Source organism: Durotheca rogersii (assembly GCF_024521655.1).
Source record: "Durotheca rogersii strain YMJ 92031201 chromosome Unknown GGS23scaffold_38, whole genome shotgun sequence".
NCBI lineage: Eukaryota > Fungi > Ascomycota > Sordariomycetes > Xylariales > Xylariaceae > Durotheca > Durotheca rogersii.
In genome coordinates this window covers 44,250-70,184 of record NW_026251269.1, presented here as the reverse complement: position 1 = coordinate 70,184, position 25,935 = coordinate 44,250, and the positions used below count along the sequence as shown (strand labels likewise).

Genomic DNA, 25,935 nt, shown 5'->3' with positions numbered 1-25,935 from the left:
GTTAGACAAGGAGCAGGATGGTGTCTCGATACTCGAAACTACTGGAGCCCACCGGCCCCCGCTAACCTGGAAAAATCAACCCGAAATCGAGAAGCTGTCGGAGCGTGAGCTTCAGTGTAGGTTGCTGGGTATACCTGCGGCCGTGCAAAGCAAGTTGCGGGCTGACATTAACTATCCTCCTAGCTCCCCCGTCTCAGCCTAGGAATCCAAGCAATGCAGAGGCGATGGGGCCACTAGGACCTTCAAGACGTACGATGAGATGTGCGAAAATTCCATCCAGGCAACATTACCGACCTATCGTGTACCACTTACGTAGCCGGCATGTACCTATCCGTGTATTGGACGTAGGTATGTGTTATATAGGTGTATGTATATATATATATATATATATATATATATATGGATATATGGAGGCGGGTGCTGGCAACCGCTCGCTTTCAGCTCGGGCATTGTCGCCGTGTGCGCCCCGGGGGGTTCGTAAGATTACGTAGCGGGGGAAGGGAGGCGAGGGGGGGGCAATGGAAAAGAAAAGGGGGGAGAAAATAGAGAAGAAGAAATAAATAAATAAATAAATGAATTGGCTCAAGGGGAAGGGTTGTCGAATAAATAATGGCGAATGAGGTTTAGCTCCCGTTAGAGCCGAGAGCTCTGTTCGCGGGGCTTCTCTAGCGAGAAATCGAGCAACTCTCTACCTCAGGTATAGCAGATATGTAGGAGTTAGGTATGAAGGGACGAGAAAGCAAGGAAGATGGAAAACGGGAACAGGAAAGGAAGTGAGGAGAGCGACGGCAAACTGGTAGTAAGTTAGAGGTACCTAAGGTTGTATGTGCGACTACATAGCAGGTATGCATGTAACAATCGACTAGCTGCATAGCATCGCCTGCCTCACACGATAGGAGTTGAGGCTGGACAGAATGACGCCAACGCCGCCGGATAACTCAATAGCAATGCGTCTACTCTACACCGATGAGGCGGGAGGGGGTGCCATGCCGGACAAGATGTGCCACAACCTGTAGGTAATGATTTGGGGTCGCCTAGGAGCTTTCTGGAGGTCTTCGTATCGGCATCACCAACCTGTTTTCCTGGTTTCTGGTTTTCTTTTGTCTCCTCTTCTCTTAATGAATCGGGATCGTTCTGTATCACCTTGACTAAGCTTATCCACCCACCCATCTAGCAGCGGTATAGGCGGTCGGTGGGAATATACCTGGCCAGGCCATCCTACATATAGTGGCGGTCAGACGACAACCTGCAAGATTTGAGTCTTCACGTAGTACAGCCGGATTTAATCGGGCTGCTGGATGTTTGCCGCGACTCATGCTAGGGGCGGAGAACACGATTGGGTTGTGTCCTCTCGGACAGGGCCTGGAGGGTGTCATGTTGGTTTACCGGTTGCAGCAGCATTAGGGGAGGGGAGTCACAGGATGTACTGGCAACTAGCAGGAGGGGAGGGGGGGGGTGGTGTTGGGAGAAAAAAAGCAGAAGAAACAGAAAGACAAAAAGACAAGAAATAAAGGAAAACCCAGAACCGAGAGAGAAGAAAAAAAGGGCGGGATGGATTGATATCAAAAGCAGACTTGCCAGGGCCGAGACCAATAAAGCCCTGCCAGGAGCCAATGGAAGAGCCGTGACGTCCAAAAAGGCGGTCCGCCATACCTCTGGCTCGGTCTGACGGGGCACCACGCGAGCAGTTCGATTCCTCCCACCGGCCCCAAGTCCAAGCCCCATCCTGCCCTGGACCCGAGGTGCTGTTGGGTTGCGAGAATGAAAAAAAAAGGGGTGGAGGGGGAGGGGCCGCCGCTGCGGGGATCTACCCCGTCTCCCTGCCTATCATCGTCGACAACAATTACGCGTTATCCTACGTAGTGTGAGGTGGTATTGCTGGTGGTATTGCTGCGTCAGGTAGATACGAGGAAACGTCCGTCCTAGTTACGGTGTGCGATAGAGAGCGCGTTGCAGAGTACACCGATATAGAAGTAGGTGTGCAGAAGCAACTCCTTTGCAGAAGCTGCTCGTTGGGTGGCGCGCGTCGAGAATGCGATCGGTGTTTCTCACAGCGAGGCCGCGATCGACTCGGATTACGTAGAGGGATGCGCGCATATCAAAAGCAACATCGGACAGGGGACCGCAGCAGCGTGGGAGTAAGCCGAAGGAGAAACGTTGTCTATACACTCGTATCCCTAGAAAATATCACGTACGTAGCACAGGGAACTAGCTCGCCCTAACCTGAGCTTGATCCGGTCGACTATCATCGACGTCTCGCTACCTAATGTCACCCACTACTCGCGATGCTGAGGTAGTATCCAACTGCGGCGTGAGAGCGCTACGCTGTCGTGCGCGGTCCTGCACGGTGACTGCACTGTTTCCCGGTAGGCATTCCCGCATTCCTAAATAGCGCAGGCTTAGGTCGTAGACTCGGCCCGCGTCGCTCGCTTTTTCCTCGGCTTCTTGCGGAGGAGCTTATCAATCTCCTTGGGGTCCCGTATCCTGAGGCTCATCTCCCTCATGAGATCGCCCCATACGACTGGCCCCTTGCATTCGGGGCAGTGGCCGGATATGGGGAGGATCTGCTTCTCGGCCTCCCTCCCGAGCATGTGCCTGCTCCAGCAGGTTACGTGGCCCGTACCCTCGCAGCCGGCATTTGGGCACGTCGCATACAGGCCGCCGCCGGGCTCGAGGTGCTCTCCGCACACCACGCAGTCCCCCTCCCGCTCGAAGTCGTACAGCGATTGGGTCTTCGCTACGTAATCCTTCATCGGGGCGTAATCCAGTGGTAGGGCGTGGATGCCCCAAAGCGGCTCCGACTCCCCGTCGCCGGGGTCGGGGCTTCTCGACCTCTTCGCACGCCGGCGCGGGGGGCCGAAATCCGTCATAACGCGGATCGTTTTCCGGAGGGGTTCGTCCGCGGCGCTGCACCACTCCTTCCACGTCGCGTGCGCGTCACGGGCGAAAAAATGCACGCTCAGCGGCCACCGCGAGAAGCTGGGGACGCGCAGGAGGAGGTGGATGTTGGAGACGATCAAGGCCAAGTTGTGCCTCGGGCGCTTAGGCATGCCGTTCCGCTTCCTCGAGGTCCAGACCGTGATCCGGGACGAAGACGGGATGTGCGAGGATATGTGAGAGTTGTTGAGGGCCCATCTACGTTAACAGTTAGTCTGTATACCTAGACCCCAAAGGTGACCGATCCGGCTAGGGATGCGCACTCGAATTTCAAGGCAGCCACCATCCCAGGAAACCCGGAGACGAGGCCAACCATCTCCCACGGTCTCAGCTTGGTTCGCGATGTACGCGCCGCGCCGCCTGGGACGTCGCCATTGTGCTGCTTCAGCCGGCGAGGCGGATTGGGCGTGGATCCGATATAGAGCGAGCTGTTGCGGACGGTTGAACGTAATATGTACACGGTGTATAGAGGAGGAATAGGCTTCAGCAAGGCCATCTTCGAATTGTACTGGTTACCGCCGGGCGCGCGGGTCTCGGCGAAGGGGTTGTGAGGTTGGTGCGTCGAGTTGGGGCAGACGTTCGTTCGCCGTGGAATGCCAATTCCATCTCGATTTCCCTCGAAGCATGCGATCTCGAGGTCGGACGCAGCTTGAGTAATAACCACGATAATATTGCGACGGAATCGGGACTGTTGTGGGTAGGGATGTACCAAATGCATTATTTACCTCTTTGAGGGCCTGAAAACGTCACCGCAGGTAGGTATAAATCTACGGTGGTGGGCGGCGTGGTGGGGTGCATCGGGTACCCTACGTAGGTACACGCCTGCCCACAGAACGCGGGCAGGTACATTAGGTACTCCCACAGTTATCCTCCGACTTCCCGTCCACACGTAGGGATGTTGGCGGGACACAGACCAATCGGTGGGAGCCCGGTCACAGAGTATCGATAAGGGAATACATCGCGGGTGTGGGTATGATATGCATATACGGCAAATAACCAGCTAGACCACATAATGAATAAAGACGAATCCCCCAGACAGATTCTATGCTCCCTCACGCCAGCACTAGTGGTGAGCTCTCTCTATGGCTGATTACCCCCAATAGTTCAACAGAGGCATCCCTACAACAGACCTTGCTTCTGCAGATCGTAGTACACCTTCTCCGGCATCACGTTGCCTTCCGCGTCCTCCATCTGCACCACGCTTCCCTCGTCCACCTTGTCCTTGCGCTTATCCTTCTGCATCTTTTCCCATAACCGCAGCGCCTCGTCGATTCCCGTGATGTCCCGGAAGAGGCTCGTGTTGGTAATTCCTAAGCACTTGAGGCCGTAAATGTGCCTCGCCTCGTTGAAGTGCTTGTCGAAGGCCCGACGTCCCATGTACACGAAGTTTCCGCAGATCCCGCAGGGAAATTCGACGCCCAGCCCGTGAAGCTTGTACAGCCAGAATGGGATGGGCTTGCCATCCCAAGCGAGGGGCAGCTTTAACGGGTTATAGATTCTATCTTCGTCGTCGTTCTCCTCGCCGTCCTCGGGATCCCTAGCCTGAGACGTAACCGCGGCAACGCTGAACAGGTTGTCTAGCTCCTGTTGCCTCTCGCGCTCCGTCATACCTTGCTTTCGCTCCACGTTGACCCGCGTATCGCCTCGCTCGGTGCTCATCGCGCTCGCTAGCCGCTTCACTCGGAATTCCCTCTCCGCGATGGCGCGCTCTTTCAAACGGAACGGGGAGGACCCGCCCCCGCTAACGCCGTCGGACATACTATCCGGCCCCTCGGGCCCGCCTTGTAACCTCTGAGCTCGTTCCGCCGCTGCCCTGATGTGCTTCTTGCCCGATAGATGACCCTTGTATACATTCTCATTCTTGAACTCCTTCTCGCAGTCGTCGCACCATACCGCGTCAGCCGCCAACGACTGTTTGGTGGCGCCGTTGGCTTTCGAGTTGGGCTCCTCGCTCTGCCATTCCGTGATCTCATCCTTTTCCCACAAGGTACTGAACTCGTTGTCGAAGTCGGCGATCACCCTGTCAACGTTCTCCAATGGCCTCGTCTTCCGCATGAAGGTCTCCAGATCGAGAGCCAGCTGGCCAACGTAGTTGAAATATTGGTCTGTCATCTTTTCGGATCTCTTCAATCCGCCGGCACCGAGGGTGAAGTTGTCGAACAGGTCCAGGTACTGAAGATAACTCAGCCTCTTGGCGTTGGTGAGGTTGAGGTAGAGCTCGTGGCAGGTGTGGAGATCGAAGAAGCGGCCATACGATTCCTCGCCGGTGAACATGGCATCCACGATGCTCGGTTGGGATTCGGCGTCGGGCCCCCTCTTTGGTCGATAGGCGCGTTCTAGATTCTCAACCGGCTCGTTGGGATATTTCGCGTGGAAGCTTTTGATGTCGGCGAGCTGCTTGTAGAATTCGTCCATGGGATCGCCGGCACCGATTCGCTGGATCTCACGCGACCTCGACCCGTCGACATCGCGATAGATGGTTAGGAGTTTGGAGGACTGCGAAGATATGCGATCGAGAAATTGGGCTATTTGGTGGTCTCGCGCTAGGCGGTCGCGTATCTGCGAGGCAGTATTAGCAATGCGGTTCTCGACCCGGGAGGGAGGGAGGGAGGAACGGACGTGCTTAGGCTCATCACCAATACGGTCTGCGATGCCCTGCTCGAGGCGCTCGAGGTCCTCGTGCAGAAATCTCTGCTCTTCTAAGAGCATGCTGGGGAGCGGGGAAAAGAACTAGATGAACAGAGATACAGCCTGAGGTGGAATTTATACCTGCCGAGAAATATAGAAGATCTAAATGGGGGTCGACCTGAGAAGGTAGGGAATGAAGAGTCGAGGATACTAGTTGAGTTGATGGAGCGCAGCAATGGGATATAATTCCTACTGTAAACAGGGATTGGATGCTTAATAGTTGCCATAAGCAGCCCTTTTCGCTCTCAGCTGTCTCTTATCTCTTTATCGAGCCATAGATGTACCTATGTACCAAACAGACCCTGCTTACCGCCGTCTCCATAAAATTTTGACGACCTTGAAGTGAGGTCGACAGTTGAGCTCTCTCTCTTCCTCTCACTGCGTATACTCCGAATCGCCAAGTCAAGCAGCTTCATTCTCACATCATCTACGGATCCTCCTGCATACATTCTCGCATCTTACCATTGCCATTTTATACTAACCCCCGAGAATACCCGCAATCATGGCCGAAGGAGGAGGCAGTGGAGGAGGTATCGATCGCCGTGCCGACGAGAAGATGGAGTTCAACACCTCGAAAGAGGTCACGGTCCATCCCACCTTCGAGTCTATGTCGCTGAAGGGTGAGACCTCGTTCTCTCCCTCTCTCCCTTCCTCGCTTTCGCGATTCCCTTCTTCTCTCCACGTGCGTATGCTGATTGTAGTCTTGCCGATGTAGAGAACCTGCTCCGTGGCATCTACGCGTACGGCTACGAGTCGCCTTCGGCCGTCCAATCTCGAGCTATCGTCCAGATCTGCAAGGGACGCGACACCATCGCCCAGGCGCAGTCCGGCACCGGAAAGACTGCCACCTTCTCCATCTCCATGCTCCAGGTCATCGATACCGCCATCCGCGAGACCCAGGCTCTGGTACTTTCTCCCACCCGCGAGCTCGCCACGCAGATCCAATCGGTTGTCATGGCGCTCGGTGATTACATGAATGTCCAATGCCACGCCTGCATCGGCGGCACCAACGTCGGCGAGGATATCCGGAAGCTCGACTACGGCCAGCACATCGTCTCTGGCACTCCCGGCCGCGTCGCCGACATGATTCGTCGCCGCCACCTGCGCACTCGTCAGATCAAGATGCTCGTGCTCGACGAGGCGGATGAATTGCTCAACCAAGGGTTCCGGGAGCAGATCTACGACGTCTATCGATACCTACCGCCCGCCACCCAAGTCGTCGTCGTCTCGGCTACTCTACCCTACGATGTCCTCGATATGACGACCAAGTTCATGACCGACCCTGTTCGCATCCTCGTCAAGCGTGACGAGTTGACCCTCGAGGGTCTCAAGCAATATTTCATCGCGGTCGAGAAGGAGGACTGGAAGTTCGATACCCTCTGCGATCTTTATGACACGCTCACCATCACCCAAGCTGTCATCTTCTGCAACACCAGGCGCAAGGTAGATTGGTTGACAGACAAGATGCGTGAGGCGAACTTCACTGTTAGCAGCATGCACGGTGACATGCCGCAGAAAGAGCGCGACAGTATCATGCAAGACTTCAGACAGGGCAACAGCCGGGTGCTGATCTCGACCGACGTCTGGGCACGTGGTATCGATGTCCAACAGGTCAGCCTGGTTATCAACTACGATTTACCTAGTAACCGAGAGAACTACATCCACCGTATTGGCCGAAGCGGACGTTTTGGACGTAAGGGTGTGGCAATCAATTTTGTTACTAGTGAGGACGTTCGAATCCTCCGCGATATTGAGCGTGAGTCGATTCCATCTACCCCTTCCCTCCCCAACAATTCCGTGGACACACAATACTGACGGGTATAGTGTACTATTCCACGCAAATTGATGAGATGCCTATGAATGTGGCTGATCTCATCTCTTGATTGTCGACTTATCGAGAACTTGGCAGCTCTCCCTAAAATAGATGTAACCATCCAGTAGGCGACGTCGCGGATTGGAGGAGGTCTTAGTAGTGGGAGGAAATGGGCATGTTGTTTATAAGTGAGTACTTACCTGCCCTTACGGCATGTCGCATCTCGTCAGTATGGTTCTAAACTCCCGCTAACAACTTAAGTCATATAGCGCAGAGTCTCAGATTGTGTCCCCACTCGCGAGATCGAAAGTCTCTAGCGACCAAGTGCAAAAGACCTTCAACTCGTGGGAGCTCGACTGAGGATGTCACGCCTCGTCGCACATATAGGGAATGCACTCGTAATTCCAAATGCTACGCGATTGGCCCTCTTAATGGCCCCGAGACGCATCAACCCTGACCACACCGGACTCAGGTTTCTCCACGAACTCATCTGGCCGTCTGTTGTCAGAGAAGAGAGAAAATTTAGAAACCTCCGCACAAGCGTGACTTGATTGAGGTCCCGATACCGCCGTGGCAGGTAATAAGCAAGGAATTCGATACATAGATCTATAGCACAAATTATCGACAGCCAAATGCACGTTGGGTAACTCTCGGTAAACAACACTCTTCGTACTCTGACTGGACCCCAGATAACGAACACTACTCGATGCAGACTTCCATCACCGCCAAAGCGCTCCCGAGTGGCTTAATCACGTTGACAAGTTTGAGCTTGGGGTCTGCCGCCTTGAACAGTGCTCGCCAACTGTCTACATCCCGCTCGACGCTATTGAAGAGCGCCATCATCGCAATGTCCAACGTCCTGGTGAAATATTAGACCGAGGTGGGGCGATGAGACAGCCTGCTTACCTCGTTTGGCGCTCCTCGAGAGTGCTCAATGTGCCGCTGCTGACCGCAATATTATCCATCACAACGATTCTGGCCCCAGGTTTCCGAATACCAGAGAGCTGAGACCGTAGGATGTCCACTGCATCCCCGTCGGAGTGCAGGTGTAAAATCCGCCGAAGCAGATAGACATCTCCATGCGTGATGGGTTGCGGCGTGAAGAAGTCGTACTCCACGAATCTCAGGCGGCCACCGAGATTAGCCACCCCCTCTTTCTTTGTAACCTCCTCTGCTGTCGTGTTCAGGTTCTGTACAACGAAGTTGAGGCCAGGGTTGACCTCGGCGATGGCCTTGGAGTAATGCCCGTTGCCGCCGCCCACATCAACGATCGTTGCGCCATTGGGCAGGCTTGCCCAGTCGAAGCCATGTACCAGATGTTCGACGCTGAGCTGTCGCCGCTTTGCCATGCCAGCCATGGCGCGCGCATATCTATCCCCACTCGTCGACGTCACTTCGGCCGCCGTCCGTGGAGAGCCGGAAGCAATATGTCGATCTACAGCGTATGTCGGGCCTAGCGGCGCGATCCGACTCGTCTCGTCCTGGCCATCGCCGCTACTACTGCGACGGCTGCCAGACCACTTCCGCGGGGCAGCCCTGGTCTCGGTGAAGAAGGCGCTCGAGCGCAGCGAGTCTTGCGTCAGCCACTCGACGGCCATGCCGGTATCCTCGTCCAGTAAGACGCGCGAGTTGCGGTTGTGCGCCACGATGCGCGTGCCCGGCTCGCGGAAGATATGGTATGTCATGAGCAGCTGCAGCACGCGCGCGCACTGCGACGTCTCGACGCCGGCACGCTGCGCCAGATCGTCGTACGTGATCGGTGTGCCGTCCTCGGGCACGTACGAAGCGAGCCGGAAGTGGCAGGCATACTGCAGTGCGGCGTGCACCCGGTGGCCCTGCGCGATGCCCATCACATCTACTTCGTGTCAACAACGCTCACCCAGGAGTCCAGAACCTCTCGACTCTCCAATCGGAGATCGTGCCCAAATAAACAGATGCGAAATGCCATTAGGAGAAAGACGGTAAGGAGAGATGGCGCGGCATACTGTGGCCAATGTTAGCTCTCGATTACCTCGGCGGGCGGCAGACGGGCAACCCCTCCTCGCCTCCCTCCTTCGCCACTGACCATTCAATGGGGCCGGTAACGAGATGGTTCAGCTTATCACAAGCCTCGAGGAGCTTCGACCTCGCGACGGCGAGGCTTGGATCGCCGTGTTCATCGGCATAAGCATGCGGCGGCAGACTGGTCTCTAGGATATCCGCCTGCTGCCGGATGATGTCTGCGAGCGCAGACACTGTCATCTGATCGCCCATCGGGATGTGTCTCTACCCTCTCTTCTCGGTCCCTTGCCTGCAGCTTTTTGCACCCGCGTTCTCGAGCCGTGCGGGATTATGAATGCGGGCGCCCGGGATGCCGTCTACAGCTGGGTAAAGATGTTGCCGGCACACATGTAAGCGGTATCTAGACGCGCCCCGGGCTTATAAGGGCTTGCATGTTGCTGGATTCCCACATCGCCGTGCCAGCTATCACGTCGTACACGCCATTCCCTGTGTCCTTTTGTTGGGGTTACCCAGCAGCCCGGGGCGCGGAGTTATTGATCTAATCCCTATTCGCTGATGCCTTTCGCTCCGCGTATCGATGCCAATGAGAATGCACGGGTGTCTGATCTTCCCCCTTGCGGGGAGGGGGGTGATGCTTACTGAGGATGCGTTCAGCACCCGGACCGACGGCTTAGCTTACCTACTCTACCCTGCTAGCTACAACGGCCGGCAATATCTCCTAGACAAATCCCCTTGGCACGTAACACCGCGTTATCTCCCTGTCCTGAAGCTGTGCGAAGACGAGAGATGCGCGGCTGGACGGGCCGCCCCGCGCGATCCGTGTTTGCTGTGCGGACGGTTGCGCAGCCCGCAAGATATGTTGGCCCCGGCCGCAGCAGCAGCCTCGCGCGGACGGCCCGACTTGGTGGAGGGAGACGCGCTTTTCACGTACGTAAAACTAGAGCCGGCCTATAGTAGGCGTCCCAGCGGCAGGCCGCCGCGCGTGCGGGCCTCCCGCTCCCTGCATGGCGCGCAGCTTGGCGATCGGATCGGGGGTCTCGGGAGCGCGATCGGTCCCGTCTCGATCGCCATGTTGCGCATGCGCCCATACATAAACGTGGCTCTGAATTCATTAAGCATCGTCGCATCAGCAATGTCGGTTACCCCGGCCCGTTTTTCTTATTCATACCGATCGATCGTGTGCTGTGTTGTGTAGCTGTGCGTAAATATGACTGCTCGGGGTGGCTAAGGGATATGTCTTGCGCCACGATTTACCCATATCGATTTACCGGGGTTGAGGCAGCTTGCCGTTCGGCTTTCCCGGCGATCCCGTATATAGGATAGCAAGGAGTCACGTTGCGTTCGACCCTCTTGCAAACAGACAGAGGAGAGGGGTGCTGAACACCGTCGAGAAAAGTGCTGAGGCTGAGCGGGACCACGACCAGCATTGCCTCCTCAGGCCCCATCACCATCAGAGAAGAGCCGCCGACAGAAACTACAAAGACCTTGTGGGCAGCCATATATACTACTTACTGGTTACCAGAAGTACAGGTGAAGTGCCGGACGTGGCGTGGGACGCCTGAGCGCCCCTTTGAATTCTGTTGATGGAACTTCTTTGTCTTCATATTTCTAGAATAGCGATCCCCCTTTGTCGCCGCCCCTAAGATAAGACAGACGCCCTTGTGCGAAGAAAAATGGAGCGCAGCGCGAGCTTCCAGACAACGGGACCAAAGCCAACCCGCAGGCTTTTGGCGAAACAAAACTATTGACTCGTGATATTAAATAGCCTAGGTCGTGCGAGGCGTCCTCTGGCCACCACGTGTTCGCGAGCAAACACGGATCGGCTGTATCGAGTTGTGAAGTCGGCCCGTTGTCCACCCACCTAACCTACCTACGTATTTGTTGCTTGCTCCGCGCGCGCGCTCTGTACGCCCATCCCGCGATTCATCATCGACTCATCCCATCCCATCCCATCCACCCCCTCCCCAAACTAGGCGCCGCCGCTCTTACCACCACCACGACCACCACCGCCACCACATCCGATCGCGCAGACAGACCATGGCCGACACCGTGCGCATGCCCCGCTTCGACCTGACGGCCGACGAGCAGGCCGAGACGCGGCGCCACGTGAGCGCGTCGCTGCGGCGCTGCGGCGCGCTGCTCGCCGACCGCGACCGCGACCGGCGCGCGCCCGACGCGGACCTGCCGCAGCGCCAGCGCGACGCGCACAGCCTGGCGGCGGAGGCGCTGTTCCTGGCCGCGGACGCGGACGCGTGGGGCACCGACGACGGCGAGCCCGCGCCGCCGCCGCCCCTCGCCCGGTGCAACCTGTACCTGGGGCACGCGCTGCGCGGCGCGCGGCAGTACCGGGCGGCGCGGCGGGCGTACCGGCGGGGGGCGTCGGCGGGCGCGGGCGCGGGCGCGGGCGACCACCGCGCGGCGGCGCAGCAGGCGGCCGCGTGGGCCGCCGAGATGGACCGCAAGGTGCGCGCGGCGGCGCGCAACGCGGGCGGGCTGGGGGCGGCGGCCGACGACGACGACCTCTGCTGGGACGCCGACGGCCCCTGCCGCGTCGGCTGCGTCGTCGCCGCCCGCCCCCGCCTCGTCCACTCCACCTGGGAGGACCGGGCGCCCCGCGGGAGCGCCCCCGCCGTGCCGCAAATTGTGATTTCGTGAGGGCGCGCGGAGCTTGTTCAGATACCTAGGTATTCGCGAGAGAAGTGTGAATACCATCATCTATTGCTTGTTTGCAAATTCTCTGGAATTCGTGATCGTGAGCCGTGATTTGTCTTGCTGTGTCCTCGACCGCTGGCACCCGCAGCGCGAGTAAGCCTCAGCCCGGGGGCAAGGCGCCAGTAGTACCTACCTACCGCGCTGCCTTCGCCCCAGGTGCATCTGCGCCGCTCTGCGACACCTGCGCCGCCAATCGCCGCGCAGGTCCCGGCGCGCCGGCGCTGTATCTGAGAGGCCGCGGGCGCAAGTCGGGGTCCTCGCTATCGTCTATTTCGACTGGGGGGCTAGCTGTCTTATCCCGCCGATTGGCCGCTCGGGAGATAAGAACGCCGCGGCGGATCCCAGGAGCGATCGCCGCGGAGAATCAACAGAATTCGACGACTTGCGCCGTTTGTTGGGACTGCGCGCGCGGACGGCGATTGGCTGGCGAGGCAACGCACGGCGTGGCTGACTGGCGTCGACGAAGGATCGCCGGTTAGACGCCCCAACCCGCACGAACAAAGGACCCTGCGGAGACGGCGTAGAGGTGCTTAGAGCTTGTTTATGCATGTCAGCGGCTCGCCTTATCGAAGGGGGAGCAGCGGCGGTGCAGAGATGATGTTGGCGAATGGTAAAAGGACATCGCCAGCTCGGGGATGGGGGCTCGGCTGAGGAAGGATGGGGGTTGTTGTTATTGATAGGGAAGAGAGGCACTTGAGAATGGAATTGCGTGCGCACAGTGAGTTGACGAGATGCTAGCTGCACGTGGCGATGTATCGCCGAATGTCCGGTGGTAGCCCGTGTATATGGGAATGGGAACGGGAATAAAGGCATCATTCGCAAGTCAGATCTTAGTAACTCTCTACGGAGATAGGAATGAACGTAGGTGTAGAATCGCTGTGGCGCGTAAACGCGTTTACTTGTCTCCAGCTTCAATTCTCGGCGCCAAAAAAGGTCCACCTCGTTAACTTGAAAAACTCCATAGTCCCACGCGTAGATATACGGGGCCAAGAGAAGTCGACGATCCCCAGTCGTCCTGCTGACAAATACGTCATCAAAATACCCGTTAGTTGATGAAATTAGTTGAAGCCTTGAATACCCATTTACCTTCATCTTTTCTTTCTGTCTCGTCGAATCTCATCTCCAAAATCAGGCTGCCGCGCAGTCAGATCTAACCCCGACGCGTAACCATGGAGAACCACAGCGCGGGGTCATCGGGTTTGGTGCGGTTCTGCGACTTGTGCAATAAGCCCATCACTACGAGTGAACCAGACCCCTTTCCCCTTTTCCGCTCTCCTGGCTTTCCTTCTATTTCCGGGATCTTGCTAAACTAACTCTGCCCCCCTAGACGCGGCCTACAAACGCCACGTTACCTACTGCCGCCGCGCGCAAAGTCGACCTAGAAAACGGCAGCGCTCTTGCATGGAATGCCACTCGGCCAAAGTCAAGTGTAGCTTCGAGCCCACCTGCCATCGTTGTAGCAGGAAGGGCTTGCACTGCGTCTACGAGCAGACCGCCATAACCCCGGCCGCCAACACAGCTGGGACGTTGGATAACGCGTCAGGCCAGCCGGCCGCCAACGACCTGTCCGTCGCAACTCTCGATTCTTCGGTGTATGGCTTACTCATCTCGGGGTTCGGCGCGTCGAGCACGCTGAAGCTGCCCGACTCGTCGCCACGCTCGGCTGACGAGCTCCGCGCCGACCCGATCGCCCAGCATGGCGTGCGGTTCGTGCTCGAGGCTGTGTGGGGGCTACCCTTCATGATGACCAACCGCGAGACCTTCTCGTGGTTCAGCCACGGCTACTGGTACCACCCCGAGCTCCCTCGAACCATCGCCACCTGCTCCGACCTCGCGCGGCTGTACAGCAACCGCGGGCACGTCACCGACGACGCCTTCTGGAACATGGTCGACGAGGAGAACAGGCGCCTCCTGCGCGACCTCCCCGGCTCCTCGGTCGAGGAGGTGATCTACGGGCTGCAGGCTCAGATCATATACATGATCATGTTCGCCCTCGACAGCAGATCCGCCAACGAAATCCCCAGGGTGCGTCTGCAGATGCTCATGGTCTTCGAGGTAACGTGCTGAGCCTAGTGATGGTGCCGGAAAGCGTGGGCCTAACGAGTACTAGCTATATTGTAAGAGGTGCACCACGATCATCAAAGGCTTCCCCTTCGTTGTCGAGGATCTGACAGATACAAACGTGACGTGGGAGAGTTGGGTCCACGCCGAGACGCGACGACGGTGAGAGGACCTCATCTTCTATCATACTAGCCTTACTCTCGCTTGACCTAACTTAACCTCGCGACAGATTCTCCATCACTTGGTTCCTCATGAGTCGCGTGATCGATCTGAAGTTTGGCGTCTTATGTTCGAGCGTCGTCAATTGCCGCTCGCTACCGATTCCCTGTCCGGAGCAACTCTGGCGCGCCAGGACGGAGGAGGAATGGGAGAACTTGCGCCGGGTCAAGTATCGAGATTACGACAAGTGTTCGATACGGACTTTTGGCGATCTGATAGCAGCACGGTCGTGCCCGCCCGATTCGGAGCGCGGCCGGGATCTCCGTAAATGGTATGCGATTTCGGACAAATTGGGGTTACTACTCACATTCGCCGCGACTATGATCTGAAAGCTGTGTGCATACTGACTACATTTAATGGTGTCGGGTGTGGGGGAGGGATCACGATGGTTAACTGTCGGTACGGAGCGAAACGAGTCACAACTACCAGGTAATATCCTCGTTGCTGCCCGAGCAGGCTCGGCGTGAAGCTGTACTCAGAGCTCTCGCGCACGTTGGGTCCCTCGTTCCGCGGGTTGGACTCGGCGACTACGGCGGCGTTGTTCACGAGCACGTTGAGCTGGCTGTGCTTTTCCTCCATAGCGCGCGCCGCGGCTTGTATCGACGCCTAATCGCCTCATCGGTCAGACCGAGGCCCACAGCGATGCGAGGTACCCCTTAGCCCGCAGCGACTCCGCGGCGCGGCGCCCGTTTTCGATATCGCGAGACCCGACGATGACGTGATACCCGCGGTCCCGTACGACGCGCGAGCGAGTGCGCGATGGCCTTACCGATGCCAGAGTTGCCTCCGGCGACGAGAGCGATCTGTGGCTGTGGTGACGGAGACGTGTTCGAGGCGACTCGAAGGGGGCGGACGGCGTTATGGACGGACTTCGAATGGCTGGTGGTCAAACGGTGTGCTCGAGGCTGTGTGCTCGAAGGCACGTTGAGGATGCGAAAGGAGGGGAATCGTTCATCTTATATGTGCCGTGGGATGTTCTCGAGGTCGACTACTTGCTAGGTGGCGTGCTAGCGGGGTGGCTACGGCGCTGTCTACTAATGCTGCCTCGTATCGCCGAGTGCTTTACATCCTCGACCGCGACGGTATGGGAGGACGCGGTGATAGCGGTGGCTTAAGCGTGATCAATGGAGCTGCGGGTCTCGCGCCACGTCGGCGAAGCTCGCGATGGTATTTTACGTATTACTCGGGATGTCGAGGACGGTGGAAGACCTACCGTCCCCCTTGTCGTAGCTAACAGTGCGTGAAGCAATGCGGTGTTGATTCGAGATTCGGTTTGTGACGAGACTGTTTATCTCAATAGGGAACATCGGGCAATTTGTCCAATAATCGCCGATGGTATGACGTAGGTGCCACCAGTGCAACCCAGGATTGTTTCCCCGTAACAGCCCTTGTCATCCACTGCAACCTGGTAATACTTGGCTGGTCATCAGCCAAGTATTATGACGCAACACTAACCGACGTACGAGCTCCACAAAAGGGGTTGATTACTAAGGCTTGGTCTGCTACTCCCCCCCAGAGAGTTCTGTTCACAGAAGAAACTCGTTCACATCCTCGCCCTCTTCCGCCCGCGAGACGAGGATAGGATGGAGAATGGGGCCGTCGACCGCGGTGCCCTCTCAATTCATGGGGTTGAGGGTCGGGGAGGTCCAAGGCTTGTGAACCCGGGACTGATCTATAACGGGGCTTAAGACGTTCCAGTATGTGCTTTGAGACCTCGTCGTACGAGATGCGCCCTGCGTGCCCGAAGCCTCGATACCACTTTAGCCGATCTCTGGGACTCGCCGTCGAGGCGGGTGGGTCCCTTCCCGTCGAAGAATTTGACGAGCATCTGCACCGCCGAGGCCCGTCCGGCTGGGTCGATTCTCACTATTTTCGGACCCGCCGCCAGGCACAAAGCAGCCCTTACGGCCATCCCCTGGGCATCGCCCGGCGCTTCGATCGCCGCCAGCATCTCGCGGAACTTGTCTACATCGACCGCCCACGGCATCGTGGCCATGAGCGACCACACATCGATCTCCACCGTCTGAGCTCCCCCACATACCAGCTTCGGAGCCATGTAAGCCTTCGTCCCGAAGAACGACGTGGAATCTGCTACGCTACAGCAAAGCCCGAAGTCGCCAAGCACGAAATGGTGCTGCCAGTCAGGTCGCGACGCCTAGTAGAGTATATTTTCGCGCTTGACGTCCCGGTGGACGAAAACCTTGGCCGCCGAATAGTCGAGCGCTTGAAGCATGTGGCGCAAGAGAAGCCTGGCGGTGGCTTTGACAGGGGGGCAGAAAGATGTTGACCACCAGTGATGAATGCAAGGATCCGTTCTTGAGGCCCGTGAATATCTCTACCTGGGGACCGTCCCATCCTTGCGACGGAAGGTAGTTGACGATATAAGCCTAGTACAATCTCGCCGCATCGACAACTTCGAAGACCTACACATCGGGACCGTCCGTGAACCGAAAACTCTTGCGTACCGTATTCGTACCCTCTGGCTCGGCGCATGGGCCCTCGTTTCCATGAGAGATGGCACATCTGTTTCAGCTTCTTCCGAGGTTCGAGCTGCTCTGGGATACTCTTTGCCAGCCGGAACAACATCCGCTCCCTCGCCAACTTTCTAGGTCGTCCAAAGGTGGCCACGGCGCCATTCTAACCGGGATTCAATATAGTCCTGTTCAGTGCCCCCAATTAATAAACCAGAGTTTAGCCTATTCTATCACGGCGACTTTGCGAAGACATCCGTGCTTGAAAGGGGCGGGAGAGTCTTCGATAGCTTAGCAGGTTTGGCAGTACGACAATCGTAAAATATGACCACGTTGGTCTTCGGCTCTATCTCAGAGGAGCACTGGATCCTATTAGGGGTTCCGGGTCCGTCCAAAATGATATCTGCATCGCCTCGCCCTAGTGTTGTGAGAGTGTGTGATTTTGACCGGATATGAAAATAAACATCCAACCCCAGACTCCCATCTTTTTGAGTCGTAGGAGATGGCTGTGATCACAATAACTCACGGACATGAATGATTCTATTGCCTTCGACTTCCACTACCTACTAGCTTTTCCCGTTGCCCTGTAAGAACTGGGAGTATGGTTACGCTAATGAATATTATACTCAATAGGACATCCTGAGCGTTCTACTCAAGGAATATCTCAAGCCAAGATACAACATGTAGTGTTATACACTTCGACTTTCAGTGTACTCTTTGGACTGGACTGGGCATGTTATAATCGGGTTGCCTCAGGGCCCTGTCGTGGTTAATACATTTGCAATATCTACCTCTCACCTTGGATGCCTCTGTGTCAGTCGAATTTTTACTACGCCGTATTTTACGGCATAGGACCGCCTGCATCAGATATTATGGTAATATCTACACGCTATAGCCTCATCCCGATATCCAGACCCAGCCTCGACGCTATCGAAAAAGGGGGTGTATCAATATGCCGATGGTTATACAGCTCACACCATGACACATTCGTAGCACAATACGGGAAACCAAAGTGATGAGTAGAATGTTTGCTGCTTTACATTAAGTAGCACAGCTTGCCAGTTCGAGTCACGAATAATTCGAACTGATATGTGGTGAATCATCCGTATGACCTGAAGAGCAAGTACTAAATGTGTGAGTCTCCATCGTTCTCATTCATGGTTTCCTGGTTTCCCCAAACCCATCCGATTCTAGAAACACTAATATCAGAAGTTCCAGTCATGGGTGAGAGTGTTATAAGTCGGTGTCTATTCAAGGCCCAACAGGCTCTTGAAGAGCTCGTTGCGCACCCGGAGCGACTGGAGCAGGACAGGGAGCGCTTCAACCGGAGCCCACTAGTATACGTACCTAAACCGTCGTATTCTTCTACTCGAACAGAAACCCTATAGAGCGTTAGGCCGAAGAGAGGACCCGCGAGGCGCGAAAACTTTTGTACATGGGGGATCGCAATGCCTCGTATCCACGCCAAAAATTCTCAGACCAAACCGGTGACGAAGAGAAAACGCTTTTGGTGAAAGGTGGCACGCCCTTGGGTATGCCCTCTAAATCATTTGCTCGAGAAAAGGCTAGAAAGAGATGGGTTCGGCAACGCATCTGGAACCACAAATGGAATGCGATGGACGATGGACTATGGAAGCATCAAGACCCCGACGAACCCGAGTCCGAACCCGAGCCGGAGACTGCAGGCATGGACGACATTTTAGACGGTGTATATCTCCCTCCCGTCGCACACCACCACTTTCACAGGAGCCAGCCCTTCCAGCGCAAAAACCCAGCAATACAGGCGGCCGAAAGACTGACCGAGCCCCCCTGCAAGCGCGAGGAGTCGCGCCCGATTCGACAATTCATCTACCAGCTGTCAAGGGAGAGGAAGCGAATCGAGCGCGAGTTGAACGTCGGCAAAGACCCTACTTCTGTTCCGTGCGATATCAACACGAGGGCGTACGAGAGGGTCAAGAAGCTATGGTTGGATAGGGGCATTTGGGATAAAAGATGGGGGGTTCTGCCTGGAATGTCGTGGAGGCACGAACTGCCCCCAGAGAATTTCATGACATATGAGCGTACCCCTAAAGAGTCCGCGTTGTGGGATGACGACCCCTTGATCTTCCCCCAAAAGTCTAGCGCCAAGTCGGGGACCAAGACGCCCGCGCCGGACACGGCTCTGAAGCTAAATCGCTTCGGTATATCTCCTCCTCACCTGGAATACAGTGACGACGAATGGTTTCCTGATGGGGTTATTGGCATGGATACTCCTGAGATGAGGAAAACGGCGGTAGCCACAGCACCGGAACCAGCGCCCGAGCCCGAGCCCGAGCCCGAGCCCGAGCCCGGGCTGGGACTACAACCTAGACCGAGTCATAGTGATAGCGAGGCCCCGACGGTACCCGCCACCCAGCCCTTGGCAGGGGATCTACCACCTCGGGGCTCCTCCATAGAGCTTTGCGACTCAAGCACAGTGGAGAACCCATCGACCACAGCGCGGAAGAGAGGAAGAAGCGCAGACATGGAGATCGTAGAAGCTCTGACGGGGGTGCAGCGAGTCTCTAAGAGGCGGCGACGTGACACTGAGAAGGCAAAGTAGTCCCGCGTAGAAAATGACAACTGATAGCTCGCCCGGAAAGGTATGTGACGATTGACAGACGAGGGGGCGAGCAGGATCTCGTTACTGATGATACTAGGCATTACTACCTGCACGAATAGAAACTCGAGACACGCACTCACTTTCCTTATTAGTACACCAAAGGGGTGCCTGGAATTGGAGAAGAATATGAGTGTAATATAAAAAGGGTTGGCGATGTGAAATTCCGTTCAGAATGGTCTTTCAGCGGTTACGTTACGTTAAACGTAGTGGCTTTCGCGATGTTGTAATATTTATAGCGCAGGACCCGAAACCGTGGTGTCGCACTGTTCTAGTGGTTACAGGGTAAACGAGAGGGAATTCCTTATCGAAGACTGAAACTAATTCCCTATTAGATAGATGCTTGAGAGCGCAGGATCAGCGACAACTCGAACGTAGTAACTTTTAATATTCACCTAAGGACGGGCAAGACCGAGGACCTCGGTATTAGTGATGTGCGCGAAAGAGAAGGACTGCCCAGTAGCTCACCTAGAGTCAGGAATCATGGTGGACATACCTACGATATCGAGAACTGGGGAAACCGAGATCCAAAATAGGTAGGAGACGAGTAGAAGGGGTTTTGTGCCGCTATACCCACCGAATCTGCTCCGATTCAGGGGTCCGACCAAGCCATATCCCCCTGTTCCGCAACGCACCACTGATCCGATATAGAAACCCAGGTTCGGACTGATCAGTGGCTCGTTGCTCGGTGATGATAACGAAGTTGCAATTCTGTCGCGGGCGAACTGGAATGAGCCCTTTCTCAAGTCCGGATCTAGAAGGACGCGTATACCGATGCTAAGCTGGGTAACTTGGCTGCAATGCAACCCCGCCGACAGCGACGCGATGGAAATTACCACATCTTTATCAACCGGTGGGGACGGGATGGGAGGGGGAGTTATTTCAGCTGAAAAGCCTTACTACGGGAGACGGGTGCAGTTTCGTCTGAAATCCTCCCCCTAATTCGCTTTGGGACGTTGTTGAGGATGCTGAGATTTCCCACCTATTCACACACGCGCAGGCAACGCATACATACCCACACAACATCACAGCGCAATGTTGAACGTTACATGACATGACAGCCTGGGCCCGGACACTTGTGCCTAGCGGCACGGGACGTGAAAACTGCTCGGTTCTCGCCTCGTCCCCCGGATCCGGCGGTGTGAGAGCGCGACGCGACGCCGTCACGCACTCGAGAATAGATGAAGGTCTGGGGGCATCGGCGCACCTCTGCAGGCAACTCCCTGCTATCATATTAAATGACGTCCTGTAGCTGGGGTAGCAGCAGCAGCTCTCACGACGGCCGGAAGAGGCAAGCGGTTAGGTCGGCGGTGGGCTCGCCTGCCAGCCTTATCTTCTTGTGCACTAAGGCGGGTGATCTGCAGTGATAACCGCTGGGGGAGAGATCGGTAATTACCATCTATCACATGACCACGGGCCACCCCCCCGCGGGCCACCCCTTAATATACTAAAAAACGCTAAAATAGGCCATTTTAGATTATACCGCTTCCCATTAGTTTTAAAGCTATTTAGGAAATACTATAAATATAATTCGTGTAGAGCTTTATTATTAATCTGGCGTTTTTTCGGATTAAATCGGATGCGTATTACCGGGGTTATTATTAGTTAAAAACAGCGGTAAATGGAATTATATAACTATAAATTACTACCTAATTAATACGAGTAAATATTAATTAGATCTCGATTAAATAAGCTTCTTTTGCTATAAAATTCGTTAACGAGGATTTTATGGCGTTTATTATTCGATTTATTACTTAAGAAGGCGTTTCGATACGCCGTTTAATTATTATATACGGCGTTTCGCGAACTACGCTAGCGGCTCGGCTTTAGGGTAGGCTAGCGTTATTAGAGCTTTAATTTTTATAGCGCTTAACGAATAAGTAGGAGGAATAGTTCGTTTCGTAGGTTTTACGTTAGGAAACGTTAGGGCTAGCTCTTAATTACCGTATTATTCGCGGAATTACTTAGGATATCTTAAACGCGAGCGGCGATCTACGGCCTTTTGGTAAGAACTAGCTCTATAACTTCTTAAAGCGTAACCCTTTAATTACGCTAAAATCCGGGCGTAAAACTAAAGCTTCGCGTTTTAATTACTTTAATTAAAAGGCTATAAATTAGTATTTCGATATCCGGGAGGCTAAATACGGCTGGATAAAGCCTTATTTTACCTTTAACGTCGATAAAGGGGGTATTATACTTAGCTAGGGTAAGGAGCCTTATCTAGCCTTATTCTTTCGTTTCTATATTAATTAAGGTATTAAAGCTCGATAGCTTAGTTCTCGGGAGCTTAAATACTAGAAAAGCGATCGTTAAGAGCTCTTAGCTTAGGACTTAGGCCTCGTTTATCGAGTATATTAGCGCTACGGGTTATATTCTTTAACCGGATATTATCTTTAAAGGAAAGGAGCTTTAAACGACTTAGTTTATAAATTAATTTAAGGAGATCGCCGATTAGTACTTTATTACCTTAGATAACGGCTAGTCGGATAGCTATATCGCGTTAAAGTAATTAAAGGGGGTATTTATTAAGGAAACGGATAGCCTTCTTTCCTACGAGTCTAACGCCTGCTTATTAATCCTGGACGGCTATAAAAGCTATATAATTATTAGTTTATTTATTTCTTAATTAACTAACGTTAATTTCGTATTTTTACGATCTTTTTCTGATTTTTTATAAGCGAGTATTATTAACGTATTACGATCTTAAGATAAGTTTATGGCTACCTATTTTCGGTATAATATTTACCTATATTTCCTATTAGCGTATACTTCTTACGGCCTATAATTATTCGATAATAGCTTATTTAACGCTTTTAAAATAACTTATAGAAAGTACTTAAGCTAGTTATACTCCTTAACGGATACCGCGCCGATTAATAAGCTAAACTTCTTACGTTATTTATACGCGGCGAGAATCGACGCCTTTACTAAGAAAAACGTTTATACCGGCTTTAGGGTAACTAGGAATTAACTAATAAGCCGTAATAAGGCATTAGTATACCCTAAGCTTTAATAGGAGAAAGATATGGCTAAAACGAACTAACGAAAGAACCTTAAAAAGGAGAGCTTAGAGGTTTAGGTCTCGACGTTAAACGCGATTAATAAGGCTAGGAAATTCGCCGTTAATCGATTTCTATATACTCGCGTAACGCTTAGGAACGTTACTAACGATTATTACGACCTTTATACGAAGCTAGCTTTTAGAGATTACTAGATTTCCTCGTTAATGGCTTAATTAGAGCTAAAAAGCTAGCCGAAAAGGAGGGCTATTCCTAACCTAAATAAGCGCTTTTAATCCTTTTACGAGATATTAGCGAACGATTAGGATAGCTAATAGCTACCTAATATTACGTTAGAAGCCGTAATCGAGTAATAATAGTAATAAAAGGAGGTAGTAGTAACGGTAGCCTAGGAGGAGGCTATAAGCCTATCAAGCGAGGATAAATAGGATACTTAATTACTATAACGCGTCCGATTACCGCGCGTAATTAAGGCTCCGGCGCGCTTTAGGGATTAATTAAGTAACGGGCATTAATCTAGTTTAGTTTTTATAATTTTCCGAATTTATTTAGGTGAGCTATTTAATTTATAAAAGGGCTTATTTTAGCGTTTTTTGGTATATTAAGGGGTGGCCCGCGGGGGGGTGGCCCGTGGTTATGTGATAGATGGTAGATGGAGGGTGGGCTGCCCCCCTCCCCCCTCCCCCCTCCCCCTGCTGCGTGAGCGACAGAAATGGCAGCTGGAGCTCGATCGGAGGGCTGGGGGTCGAGGATTTTCGCCCAGTCTTACTCGTGCTGATCAGGGTCTCCTCCGCCAAGCTGCCGCGAACGGCCCTGTCCGACAGCACGGGGAAACCAGGCCTGCGCAGCTTTCCACCACACGCGCCCCCGGCCGCGCGCGACCCTCGGCTCACGAACTGGGCAGGGCGAGCACCCCCCCTAGAGCGGTTCAGGAAAGGATTGTCGGTTAGGCCCGACAGGGGGGCGTGAGTGGGCTCGCCAACTTCCTTTTTATAGATAGCCGGGGGGGGGGGGGGGATGTTAGAGGGTTGCCATTGGCAAGCTGGTCTTCCTAGCGGCGTTCCCTGATTGCGGTTGAGGGCATCTAGAGAATTTACGGAAGCTTCAAAACTCCAGACACACATTGCCGTGTCACACGTCTTGCGCCTCTGCTAATCCCGCCGTAACGTGACCCATCCCCGATTGGCTGAGACGGGTTTCGGCGCCGCGAGCTTTTGGCATCGCAGACGTCGCTGCGAAGTATCAGACATTTTTATGGGTAGCCGGCAGTATGGATTAGGCAGGTAATCGCACCGGGGGGGTGGAGGCATCGTTGAGGCCGACTGACTCCTTGGACATCGACGACTTGCTCGAGCCATATTTGTCTCAGTAGCCGTTGGGATGGGTATAAGAGGTGCCCGCTGCCCCGGAGTCGTAGCAATGGTCAAGTCGATCATCCAGTCGATCATCCAGCCCGACAATCAGCTTCAAGTTTCGAGTCGAGCCCGTCAGACACCTTAGCCATGCTGTTCAAGACCGTTGCCGCTGCTGCTTTCCTGGCCTCCTCGGCCGCAGCTCGGTCTTTCGCCCTCAACTCCACCGGGCTCTGCGGCACTCCCGAGCCCACGGAAGAGCAGATCGCTGCCTCCAACGCCTTGCTCGCGGAAGAGCGGCTGGCCCGGGTGAACGGCCAGTTCCACGCTCTCCAGGCCTTCACCGTCAACACCTACTTCCACGTGGTGGCGGCATCGACCTCCCTCAGCGATGGCTACTTGACTGTGCGCAACCCCAGCCCCTAATAAGACTTGCCTCGATAACGCTAACCCTGGCGCGCAGCAAGCTATGATCGACGCCCAGCTGGACGTGCTCAACCACGACTACGGCCCGCACGGCATCACGTTCAACCTGGTGAGCACGGACTGGACGGTGAACGCGAACTGGGCCGCGGACAGCAGCGAGCTGGCGATGAAGCGCGCGCTGCGCAAGGGCGGCTACGGGGACCTCAACCTCTACTTCCTCGGCGACCTCGGCGGCGGCCTGCTCGGCTACTGCTACTTCCCGGACCAGGTCTCGCAGGGCTCGACTGCCTTCTACCAGGACGGCTGCACCATCCTGGCGCACTCCGTCCCCGGCGGCGACGCCGCCCCCTACAACCTGGGCGGCACCGCCACGCACGAGGTGAGTAATGTTACCTAGCAGACTATCATTGCGCCTACCTACCTACCTCGCCCGCTCCCCCGCGTGCACCCACTCACCCGACGACTCGTTGCGTCGCTAACCCGCGCGTGTCCCAGGTCGGCCACTGGATGAACCTCTACCACACCTTCCAGGGCGGCTGCCGCGGCTCGGGCGACCTGGTCGACGACACGCCCCCGCAGGCGTCGGCGTCGTCGGGATGTCCCATCGGCCGCGACAGCTGCCCCGGCGGCGGCGTGGACCCCATCCACAACTACATGGACTACTCGGAAGAGTGAGTGTTTCTTTGTCTTATTGTCACGGCTCCGATCGCGTGGGACCTCCTTTTGCTAACTCGAGACCGCTAGTGCTTGCTACGAGGAGTTCACCCCCGGCCAGGCCGAGCGCATGTACAGCGCCTGGTCGGCCTACCGCTCTTAACTTGTTGGGTTTTGACGACGCGCGGAGTTGGTTGGTTCCGGTCATCGGGTGGTGTTGCGGGTGTCGAGTTATACTAAAAAAGAAACGGTCTGGGCATTAGCATGGGTGTGCGAGTGTAAGGGTTGGCTGTTGGCTGTTGGTTGTGAGGTGTTGAGTGGAGTCGAGTTGCGATAACGAGATATCCAAGTGTGGTTCATGTACGGGGTATGAGAGACGCAGGTTGCATGGGGTGAATAATTTGATTATTTTTATACGTTGCGAATGGAGCAGCCTTGATGATAATATTGCGCTATGATGCCGACCGAAAACGTCTTACAGTATTACTCTTAACTATTACTATAGGCTCCGAGATTGCCCAACGCAAACTCTTCTACACTCACATTTCCCCATCTTCTTGTCGTTGTACTTTGGGCACCGTAAGCTGACAATACCGATGGGCTCCGAACCTGATGACCCTCGCCCGGGCTAAAGAGTTCTCAGGGTTCCACTTTTACCGGCGTAGGACGGGGCCGAACGGTGGTCAGCTCGGGCGTGACGGCGGAAAGACGTCAAAGACCGAGGCAGAGGTGGGCGTGTCGGGTGGGAAGAGCCGGGCAAAGGCGGGGCCTGGCAATAGGATAGCTCCGGCTAGGCGATGCGTAATTCTATGGCAGCATCCGAGAGCCCGGAAGATTCGTTATTATTGCGCCTAGCTGCCTCTTGTACCTTGACGAGGTTGTGTGTCGTCGTTCGGTCACGATCGTAGAGACATTCGTATGTAAGATCCCCGCGTAAACCGTG

The 25,935-nt window shown here is 54.9% G+C and overlaps 10 protein-coding genes across 10 annotated transcripts; 5 read left to right on the top strand and 5 right to left on the bottom strand.

Moving 5' to 3' along the window:
• Positions 1-2,138: 2,138 nt before the first annotated feature.
• Positions 2,139-3,900, bottom strand: GGS23DRAFT_587376 (uncharacterized protein). Its single transcript, XM_051517481.1, has 2 exons — positions 3,201-3,900; positions 2,139-3,135 (listed from the first exon to the last, which is right to left on the bottom strand). The coding sequence occupies exons 1-2, from the start codon at positions 3,653-3,655 to the stop codon at positions 2,400-2,402; spliced, it is 1,191 nt and encodes a 396-aa protein (XP_051367739.1). The 5' UTR covers positions 3,656-3,900; the 3' UTR covers positions 2,139-2,399.
• Positions 3,901-5,851, bottom strand: GGS23DRAFT_587375 (uncharacterized protein). The gene is made up of 2 exons (XM_051517480.1): positions 5,557-5,851; positions 3,901-5,496 (listed from the first exon to the last, which is right to left on the bottom strand). The coding sequence occupies exons 1-2, from the start codon at positions 5,644-5,646 to the stop codon at positions 4,057-4,059; spliced, it is 1,530 nt and encodes a 509-aa protein (XP_051367738.1). The 5' UTR covers positions 5,647-5,851; the 3' UTR covers positions 3,901-4,056.
• Positions 5,852-6,038: 187 nt separating this feature from the next.
• On the top strand, positions 6,039-7,611 carry GGS23DRAFT_341841 (DEAD-domain-containing protein). The gene is made up of 3 exons (XM_051513050.1): positions 6,039-6,245; positions 6,341-7,381; positions 7,450-7,611. The coding sequence occupies exons 1-3, from the start codon at positions 6,128-6,130 to the stop codon at positions 7,506-7,508; spliced, it is 1,218 nt and encodes a 405-aa protein (XP_051367737.1). The 5' UTR covers positions 6,039-6,127; the 3' UTR covers positions 7,509-7,611.
• A 526-nt stretch (positions 7,612-8,137) lies between these two features.
• On the bottom strand, positions 8,138-9,679 carry GGS23DRAFT_607768 (S-adenosyl-L-methionine-dependent methyltransferase; the record flags this gene model as incomplete). Its single annotated transcript, XM_051520102.1, has 3 exons — positions 8,138-8,297; positions 8,345-9,273; positions 9,500-9,679. 3 exons carry the CDS (start codon positions 9,677-9,679, stop codon positions 8,138-8,140), a joined length of 1,269 nt encoding a protein of 422 aa, XP_051367736.1.
• Positions 9,680-11,476: 1,797 nt separating this feature from the next.
• Positions 11,477-12,094, top strand: GGS23DRAFT_600765 (uncharacterized protein; the record flags this gene model as incomplete). Its single annotated transcript, XM_051519119.1, has 1 exon — positions 11,477-12,094. The coding sequence occupies one exon, from the start codon at positions 11,477-11,479 to the stop codon at positions 12,092-12,094; it is 618 nt and encodes a 205-aa protein (XP_051367735.1).
• Positions 12,095-12,286: 192 nt separating this feature from the next.
• GGS23DRAFT_341782 (uncharacterized protein) lies at positions 12,287-13,398 on the bottom strand. The gene has a single exon (XM_051513048.1). It carries the CDS (start codon positions 13,241-13,243, stop codon positions 12,419-12,421), a length of 825 nt encoding a protein of 274 aa, XP_051367734.1. The 5' UTR covers positions 13,244-13,398; the 3' UTR covers positions 12,287-12,418.
• On the top strand, positions 13,204-15,026 carry GGS23DRAFT_341796 (uncharacterized protein). The gene is made up of 4 exons (XM_051513049.1): positions 13,204-13,393; positions 13,479-14,206; positions 14,262-14,374; positions 14,442-15,026. Exons 1-4 carry the CDS (start codon positions 13,321-13,323, stop codon positions 14,758-14,760), a joined length of 1,233 nt encoding a protein of 410 aa, XP_051367733.1. The 5' UTR covers positions 13,204-13,320; the 3' UTR covers positions 14,761-15,026.
• A 1,089-nt stretch (positions 15,027-16,115) lies between these two features.
• On the bottom strand, positions 16,116-16,664 carry GGS23DRAFT_600763 (uncharacterized protein; the record flags this gene model as incomplete). The annotated part of the gene is made up of 2 exons (XM_051519118.1): positions 16,116-16,565; positions 16,632-16,664. The coding sequence occupies 2 exons, from the start codon at positions 16,662-16,664 to the stop codon at positions 16,116-16,118; spliced, it is 483 nt and encodes a 160-aa protein (XP_051367732.1).
• A 1,458-nt stretch (positions 16,665-18,122) lies between these two features.
• On the top strand, positions 18,123-19,483 carry GGS23DRAFT_600762 (uncharacterized protein; the record flags this gene model as incomplete). Its single annotated transcript, XM_051519117.1, has 2 exons — positions 18,123-18,239; positions 18,299-19,483. The coding sequence occupies 2 exons, from the start codon at positions 18,123-18,125 to the stop codon at positions 19,481-19,483; spliced, it is 1,302 nt and encodes a 433-aa protein (XP_051367731.1).
• A 4,387-nt stretch (positions 19,484-23,870) lies between these two features.
• On the top strand, positions 23,871-25,552 carry GGS23DRAFT_341414 (Metalloprotease). Its single transcript, XM_051513046.1, has 4 exons — positions 23,871-24,317; positions 24,376-24,717; positions 24,834-25,009; positions 25,083-25,552. The coding sequence occupies exons 1-4, from the start codon at positions 24,063-24,065 to the stop codon at positions 25,153-25,155; spliced, it is 846 nt and encodes a 281-aa protein (XP_051367730.1). The 5' UTR covers positions 23,871-24,062; the 3' UTR covers positions 25,156-25,552.
• Positions 25,553-25,935: the final 383 nt, after the last annotated feature.